Here is a 9,546-nt window from a genome sequence, read left to right on the forward strand (position 1 = left end):
ATACTAATATATCCGACTTTATTTTCTCCCTCGCAATCTGCAGGCTGAATTTATCATATTACGATACCTGTCTCATTTACCTAAAACTTCCTAATGAAATCTGGTTCATAACACAGCAATCAATCCAGAATTGCTTTTCACCTGGTGGCCTCAACCACAACAGGTTCCAGAAACCCAACTTGAACGCTTTCCACAAATTCCATCTCTTGGGGTTCGGCACCAACATGAATGTCTCAATCTACCTGCATATTGAAATACCCCATGACTATTGTAACATTTCCATTTTTATATGCCTCTTCTGTCTGCTGTTGTGATTTGTACCTCACATCTAGCCGCTGTTCGAAGTCCTGGATATAATTCCCATCAGGTTCTCGTTCCCCTTGCAGTTTCTTAACTCTACCCACAAGGATACTTCATCTTCCAATCGAATGTTTCCTATTTCATTTTTTACTAACAAAGCCACTCCACCCTCTCTGCCTACCTGTCTGTCCTTTCCTTACAATGTATTTTTTGACGTTAATCTCCCAACTATTAATTTATTTCATTCACGATTCAGTGATGCCCACAATGTCATAACTGTAATCTTTAACTTCTACCTTATTCCATAAACTGTACAGTGTGCATTCAGATATTATACCTTCAGACATTTATTCCTTACCCTCTACGATTTTGCTACCATGCCAGACTTCAACTCATCCCAGTGGCTGCAACTTTGCCCTATCATCTGCCTGTCCTTCCTCACAGACTCACTACACTCTGCATCTACTTGTATATCAAATGCCCCATCATCAGACCTGTAATTCCAGTTTCTTTCCTCCCTGCCTAATTAGTTTAACCATCCCCCACAGCTCCAGCAAACCTGCCCACAAGAATATTGGTGCCCCTTGGCTTCAGGTGTCATCTATCCTTTTGGTATAGGTCATAAATTCCGATCTTAGGCTATTAGTTTCAAGAAAATTAGACCATCATTGTTTAACGTTCTCATGGGTTTCATAACTAGTGGAAATAACAGTGTTAGGCCACCATTAAAATGGATCCTTAGCATTCTGTTTTGAAACACACGCTGTTGATCTGACGTAACTCAATCCAAGATTCTTCTCTCCTTCCAGGACTTTGCTTTATTTCTACTTCTGACTGCAAGTTTATTGGACTGGATGGTTGTTCCTCCTGTAGGGGAGGGATGATCCTGTGCTTCTGTTTTTCTTGCGTCATTTCTGGGATTTCTATTATTCATGTAGTTTTTGCTTTTAAGGCCGTGCACCTAAGGGAACCAAGGGATCAGAGGTTTCCCATCATTTTAAGTGCATAAAGGTGGACCAATCTAATGAAATCATGTTTGCAATGTCGGGTATCAACATCTTTATTCAATTAGGTAATAGCATTTAACTATTAATTCATAACTACGTACGTAATTTTGTACGTACAAAAATTGATCTCTGTGATTTAAAAAAAAAAATCCCACAGAAATAATCTTTTTTTTTACAACGGATGGTCTTCTGTGTTCTTCCTGGTGAGGCTTCAATTAGAAATCCTTTATTGCTTGTTTGCTAATATTTTCTCCTTTTTCTACTATTTTTTAGGTTTAGGCCGCTTCAATGCTAACTCAGAGGGAAAGGATGTCTAATTCAACGCAGACAAATTCATCTCTCAGCAACCTAACAGACATCAAAAGAGGGAGCGCTTACAAAACAGTTGAAGTAATCTTTATTGTGATTGTAGCATTATCTTTGAGTCTGGTGACCATTATCGGAAACATTCTGGTTATGCTTTCTATCAAATTAAACAGACAGTTACAAACAATTAACAACTATTTTATTTTCAGCTTAGCCTCTGCTGATTTGATTATTGGTGCGTTCTCCATGAACCTTTACACCATTTACATCGTCTTTGGATACTGGCCTATGGGCCCAGTGGTGTGTGATTTATGGCTGGCTCTAGATTATGTTGTTAGTTCTGCATCTGTCATGAACCTTCTTATCATCAGCTTTGACCGATATTTCTGTGTGACAAAGCCTCTCAGCTACCCTGCGAAGAGAACCACCAAGATGGCACGGATGATGATTGCAGCTGCTTGGGTGCTGTCATTTATCCTGTGGGCTCCTGCCATTCTCTTCTGGCAGTTCATTGTAGGTGGGCGGACTGTTGAAGAAGGTGAGTGTCATATACAGTTCTTATCAAATCCACTTGTCACTTTTGGTACTGGAATAGCAGCCTTCTATCTACCAGTTATTACCATGACTATTTTGTATCTGCACATATCCCGTGCGAGCAAGAGTCGGATCAGGAAGGATAAGAAAGAGCCAGAGTCATGTTGTTCTCCCAGTCTAGTGCGAGGCCAAACAATGAAACCAAATAACAACAACATTTCCAGTGTACCTGATGAGATGCAGAATGTCAAAACACAGAACGGCAAGGCAGCTTGTGAAGTAATGACGGATCATTGTGGCCAAGGACAGGAAAAGGGGGTCCCAAATGACTCGACTTCCCTCAGTGTCGTCCCTTCCATCCAGACGGAGGAAAGAACGATTGATGAAAGCTCAAACGTCTCCAGTGTACAGAGGCATTTTAGCAATGGCAGCTCCAAGCTCTCCAACATAAAGGTTGTCACGAAATCCCAGAAGAGTGACTACTGTGCTACCGCAATTGAAATGGTGTCAGACAACAGCAATAAGAATGGTAAAGATAGAGAGCGCACCGCAGCCCACAAGATCATTAAAATGACAAAGACCCCTGCTAAGAAAAAGAAGGGAGCTGTAACCCGTGAGAATAAGGTGACCAGGACCATCTTGGCTATTCTGCTGTCATGTATCATCACCTGGACCCCATACAGTGTCATGGTTATCATTAACACTATATGTTCAGTTTGCGTCCCTAACACAGTATGGACCATTGGATACTGGCTCTGTTACATCAACAGTACTCTCAACCCAGCCTGCTATGCACTATTTAATTCTACCTTCAAGAAAACCTTCAAACATCTTCTCTTCTGTCAATATAAAAACATTGGTGCAACAAGATAAAATCAACAACAAACTCATCTCCATGAACATTTTATACATGCGATAGATGACTTTCATAATGTTTATCACTAATGTATGCAAGTAAAATGTTCAACACGCCACGTTATGCCTCAAATAGACATTACATGTAATATAGTGAAAGTACACTTGAGTTATGTCCAATGAATTTCTAATTTCTCTTTAAATGAAGAGTGTGCTGATTAGTATAATGTTTCTGTGTGAAATCATAAACGAATCTGCCCAAATTTCAAATATAGTGCGTAATTGGGGCAGACGGAATTGTACATTTTGGCCCGATTAAATGGCTGCCCCAATGAGCCGAAGTTTCCTGGAAATAGTTAACACGGTATAAAAAAAGACAAACTTCCATATAAATACGTAACAAACTATGTATTTAAAGGAAATACAGAATAAATTGGAACACAACAAAAATCACTACGGTATATAAAACTGTGTTAGTTCCTGATTATTATGCTGTAATTCATTAAGTGTACATTGACATGTTCTTTTGATTGACTGTAAATAAACAAAATTATCAGAAACACCAAGTGCAGATAGTGGACAGCTTTCAAACAGTGTTATCGATTATTGGAACCTCCAAATCCTCATTTTAATTGTAACGTTCAAGATGATTGCTGATACCTTTAAATTAATCATAGTACCTAACTAAGTGAAGTATTGAAATTGTTTCATTGCACCCCAGCCGTTTCTGGCATCCGCAAGCCTGAATGCTTGAAACTGCAGTGAGGAAAACCGTTCCAAATTGTCTTACTGTTTATCATTTGCCTGCGATCAATGACAAAAATCACTGCTTTTTGAATACGAACACACAAGTGATACTATTTAAGATGGTTGCTTTAATTGCAGCGTAGTGTATAATGGCCACATAACTTGCATGTGACTGATAATAGTTAGAACCTGTTTGGGAACAGATTCCTGCTCCAATTAAGTGGCATAGTTTTCCAAATAAAGAAAGAAATCTTTTTTTTTTTAATTTATTTTTTTCATTAAGTATTGTCCGAAATAAGCGGCTGCTCCAATTAACCAATGGCACAATTAATGCCATTTGACTGAATTATAAAATTAAACATAGTCACATCTAATAACTTTGTGTTTCTAATAGATACACACTACATTACCTTTTAGTTAGTAGTTCTAATTGGTTGCTTCGAAACTTAATCACTTGTCATAAAGGGGGCGTTACGACACTGAGGGACTAGGAACAGGGCTAGTTGTGTTAAGAAAGCAAGGGAAGAGAGGAATAAATGACGAAGGACATTGGCACAGGCATTGAACGAGACTAGGATTCAGGGCCTGGGCTGGGACTTGTTCTAGAGACAAGGGACACGGACGTTGAACTAGGAACTTGGAGCCTGGGCTAGGGCTCCGAGCCGGAGACTGGACAAGGACCCAAAACCTAAGTCTTGACTTGGGCTCAGAACACGGATTTAGGCGAGGTCAAAACGTGGCTACAGGTCGTGGCGTGGCTACAGGACTGGATATGAGGCTCCAGGACAGGACGGGGGAACTCCAACACCGGGATGCGCGAGGTAGCCCTGGACTGGGCGAGGTACAAGGACAGGACGAGGCACATGGACAGAACGAGAACATGAAGCGGCCGCACTGGGAGCACCGGAAGCAGTATGTCATACCGGTTGACTCACAGATGAAGTGTCGCCACAGTTAGAAGGACAGTCTGCGGCCATGAATGTTAGTGATGGAGCAAGTGTAAGGGCAGGTGTAGCACTTGTTCCATTTACAAGGTTAAGTGCTGGGAGGGAGATCGGTGGAATGGATCGGGGTATGTATGGACAAGGGAGAAACGTAGAGAGGGATCTCTGTGGAAAGCAGAAACTGGGGGGGGGGGGGGGGCTGGAGGTGAGGGCGGAAAATGTGCTTGCCGGTGAGGTGCTTCCAGTTCGGACTTATATACATTGGTGAGAACTGAGGCAGACTGGGAGACCGTTTCACTGAATACCGACTCTCTGTCCGCCAGAGGAAGCAGGATCTCCTAGTGGCCATACATTTTAATTCCACGTCACATTCCCATTCTGATATGTCTATCCACGGCATCCTCCACTGTCAAGACGATGCCACACTCAGGTTGCAGGAACAACACCTTATATACCGGCTGGGTAGCCTCTAGCCTGATGGCATGAACATTGACTTCTCTAACTTTCGTTAATGCCACTCCTCCCCTTAATACCCCATCCTTTATTCATCCATTCATTCATTTATCTATCTATCTATTTATTTATTTATTCATTCATTTATTTGTTTGTTTATTCATTTAGTTATTCTCCCTTTCTTCTTTCTCTCTCTCTGTCCCTCAAACAATACTCCTTGGTATTCCTTTGCGGATGCAGCGTATAATGTAAATGTCCGTGATGGCGGGAAGAGAGGCGCCGATGATCTTCTCAGGAAACATTGAGCCTCCGGGGCTCCACTCCCTCTTTCTTTCTTCCCAGCCTCCCGTCGCATGACCCTTTCCTTTCTGCAGTCGGGTATCCCTTTTGCCAATCAACTTTCCAGCTCTATCTCCTCCCCATCCTGTCTTGTCCTATCATTTCCGATCTCTCCTTCCCCTTTCAAATCTCTCACTATCTCTTCTTTCAGTTAGTCCTGACGCAGGATCTCGTCCCGAAACATCGACTGTGCTTCTGTCTATAAATGCTGCCTGGCCTGTTGTGCAACATCAGCATCTTGTGTGTGTTACTTGTATTTTCAGCATCTGCAGATTTCCACGTGTTTGCATCAGACATCCTTTGTGCACCACTGTCACATTAACCATCGTCCCATTGATCACCGTCTGTCAACCAGGTTCATAACTAGCATCCATACACTCAGTAGCATAGTTGCATATGTAGCAAGTCTCGTGACTATTGTTCATAGGTTGCACATAATTCAACAATGACAGACACAGTATTCAAATAGTCCTGTATAAAGCAGAATAATTCATTCCCTCTCATTCTGTCCGGGATATTAGACAGAGAGCAGTAGTTAGGATGGCTGAGACATTGCATCACATGTCCTCACAGAGAGGCGCTGCTTCATGTTAGTAGGACTAACCTATTGGGTCAATGGTTAATCCTCGGCTGAATACCGAACCCTTCTCGAATTCTACTTTCCACTTAATCCACAATTTCTCATGTTTTACCAAATGTATAACTGTCTTAACAGAAAAATAATTCTTTTACATTCGCCCGTGTCCCTCAAAACTTCGGTACTCCTGTGGGGTAAATTTCAGCTGGCCAAGAATCACACTCTAGTAAACTGGTGATGGAAAGGAATTTAAATGATGGCACCGACTCACTCAGTCGTGTAATCAAATCGAGCGCATTATTTAGAGATGGGCTCAGCGGTGTATCTTTGCATATGGAGTAATTCCGGGCATGTAGCCTGCACCTTGGGCTCGGGATGTACGAATAATTCAGTAAATCACAGAAAAGTTTGAGAAAAACCAAGTTAAGTAAGGACTTTCGTGAATAAGAAGGTTAAGAATTGTGAAATTCCTGATTCCAGAAAACGTGTGAAGAGCATGGAGGAATCCACATTAACCTTGCAAAGAGATTGGAGCCCTTCCACAGCTTCACAGAAGTGCTGAGTAACTTCGTTTTGGGTTGAAGACCCTGTGCCTTGCAGCTGATATCTCAAATCCTGATGCAGTAGTGGCGGACTCCAACCAAGTGTACGTGTGTTGATGTGGAAGCTCCCATTTCCACTGTCTCAACTCAGGATGTGGCCAATATGGTGGGGGATAATAATGTTCAAAAGCAATGACAGGATGTTGTAACAATACAGCAATCTCATCTCGTTCACAGTGCTGGGGTAGCTGGACTGTCATGTGGAGGGAGCAGCAGTGGCATTATGCAGTAAAGACTGAATTCATTATCCCACCATTGTCATTCTGCCAGTTGTCTTGTCATTATGAGAAACGATATTCAAGTCTCACAGGATAATCAGGAGCCCTTCTCATCAGAAATGATGCCAATCTTCACGGGAATGTATAGTTCAGAGACAGACTTCCAGACCCACAATTGCACACCAAAGCTATTTACAGTCTCCTTCACTAAAGTTCCCTACATTCAGCCTACCGCAGAGTGTGCTCTGCATGAATCTCTTCCCAACTTACTTCAATAATTCCATCAAAGGTTCAAAAGTCCAATTTAATGTCAGAGAAATGTATAAAATATACATCCTCAATTGCTTTATGTTTGCAAACATCCACCAAAACAAAGAAGTGCCCCGAAGAATGAACGACAGTTAAACATGAGAACCCCAAAATCCCCCTCCCTTGCATAAGCAGTTGCAACCAATAATCCTCCCTCCTCCCACCGACAGAAAAAGCAAGCATCGGCACCGTCACCAAGCGGTCAAGTGTGAGCAAAGCGATAGCAAAGACACAGACTTGCAGTTACCCCAAAGACTTCGAATTTCACCCAGTCTTCGACATATCGCAGGTTCTCTCTCTCCCTAATGAGGGAGATGAAGTATTCTCCATCAGCAGACAAATGTATTTCCTTCCTCACAAACTCTATTTAGTATCCACTTAAGTGCGTCTGTATTATTTACTTAAGACACCTTCTGTCATGGCAATTTTGATTTCTACCTTCTTACCTATCTTTGGATAAGTAAGTTAGATTTTAATGGTGACTAACTTGTTGCGTTGGCCTCTATGTGTTCCACCTGACCACTGGAGCGATTCTGTCGCCATCCACTTAAGTAAAGACACTAAGGGTGAAAAAGTGTTCTTATTCTACTTGCTAAGATTGGATTGATAAAACCGGGTTGGAATATTTATTTTGTATTGGCTTGGTATTTCATGTTGCAGCCAAATACGTTTTAACAGAATAGTGAATGAGGATGTGTTTTACTGCTGCAGTTGGATGAATTGGTACTGAAATGGATGAGCATTCAACCTGGCCAAGCATTCTGCTTCTGTTTCTCTTTCTTCTTGTTCCCCTTCTGCTTCTGAACCCCCAACCTCCCCACCACTTTTTTCTTAGTGTCTAGCTGCTTGACAAGGAGCTGGTTAACAAAAGAAGAGCCCTTATAAAGGGAAGCCTGTGAGGCACACAGCAGAATTCGAGCCATAGAATCATCAAAAAGTACAGCACAGAAACAGACCCTTCAGCCCATCTAGGGGGCCGAACAATTAAAACTGCCTACTCCCATCGACCTGCACCAAGACCATAGCCCTCCATACATCTACCATCCATGTACCCATCCAAACTTCTCTTAAATGTTTCATGTATCTCTCATGCTGGCAGCTCTTTCCCCACTCACAGAACCCTCTGAGTGAAAAAGTTTCCCCTCATGTTCCCCTTAAACTTTTCCCCGTTTTCTTCTGCCGTGTATTGCAGAGCTCCTCCTGGTTGGTGTGGGCAGTAGAATCTTTGTTGCAGCTCAACAACTGTTTGCTCTTTCACATTTTTGTCTGGTAGCCATGTGGCATTTGTGTGTGCAGGAATCCCTGTGTAGCAGACCATGTTGTAGGCATTAACACTTAAACTCCCATAACTACTTTTTGGTTAGTTGTGGTGGTTCACCTGCAGACTGCAGCAGAACATTATAGTATACAGCCATCTTGACAGCTCCAGGCACCATCATTTATTTGTGTCAATTCACTGATTGGCCTTGCCCTGTCTGGTCACCAAGAGCATGATTATTCCTTTTGGTCAAGTTAAACCTAGATCACCAGCCTTTAATATGCCATAGACGGATCCCATTAAGCAAGGGGTTGGTGGATGCCAGATTGGCATCTGGAGCTTTAATGTGGCATCTGCAGAGTTGTGGTCTGATCACCCTGCACAGTGAAGAAGCTTGCACAAAGCTATTCACAGATTCCATTCTTGCTTCTCTGGCATTGGAGACTCTCACTTAGGAAGGTGACCTCCAGTGCATTGCCGCTTCAGGTTTGAACTTCTAATTATGGCTGGAGAAGGTGACCGTTTTGAGTGAGAGCGTCTTTATTGAACCACCAATGACTGGAAGATTGTTCTCTTACTGAGATTCAGAGAATTGCTCCTGAATATTTTGTGTATGAGAGCCCTTCTTCTAAGAGACTTGCCTCACTGTCTCCCGTAGCTTTCTCTCTCATCAAACAGGCTGTCCTCTATATGCTCTCAGCTCATTCTGCATACACAAAGAATACCTGCTAATCCACGCCCCCGCCCCCCCCCCGTATCTGGGAGAAACTGGTGTCTGCAGAAGCCTTCGAGTCAAGCCAAAAGCTTAGTGTTTTGTCACATCATTACCTGTACACTGCCCAAGAGTAAACATTAGAAACAATTAAACATTTGTGGATTTCCAGTTCACCAATCAGAAATAAATCAAATCTCTCAGCGTTGTCTCAACTAAGCTGAGTTTTAAAAAAAATGTATGTGTCCTTCAAGACAGCCTGCTGTGCTGGAAGGTGAACTGTTATCACTGCAAGTATCTTGGGATAAATAGGAATGCATCACTGCACTGTATATACACTTATCACAATGACGGAAGGATTGAACCTTTGTATCGGTAGAGCTGT

At 42.3% G+C, this 9,546-nt stretch overlaps 1 protein-coding gene across 1 annotated transcript; it reads left to right on the forward strand.

The window, feature by feature from the left end:
* The first annotated feature begins 1,616 nt into the window (after window positions 1-1,616).
* LOC140723783 (muscarinic acetylcholine receptor M2-like) lies at window positions 1,617-3,020 on the forward strand. Its single transcript, XM_073038318.1, has one exon. The coding sequence runs from the start codon at window positions 1,617-1,619 to the stop codon at window positions 3,018-3,020; it is 1,404 nt and encodes a 467-aa protein (XP_072894419.1).
* Window positions 3,021-9,546: the final 6,526 nt, after the last annotated feature.

Source organism: Hemitrygon akajei, unplaced genomic scaffold, assembly GCF_048418815.1.
Source record: "Hemitrygon akajei unplaced genomic scaffold, sHemAka1.3 Scf000135, whole genome shotgun sequence".
In the NCBI taxonomy this organism is placed as follows: domain Eukaryota; kingdom Metazoa; phylum Chordata; class Chondrichthyes; order Myliobatiformes; family Dasyatidae; genus Hemitrygon; species Hemitrygon akajei.

Coding starts and splice junctions, on each gene's coding strand:
- LOC140723783 (XM_073038318.1), top strand. CDS start 1,617: ATGTCTAATTCAACGCAGACAAATTCATCTCTCAGCAACCTAACAGAC.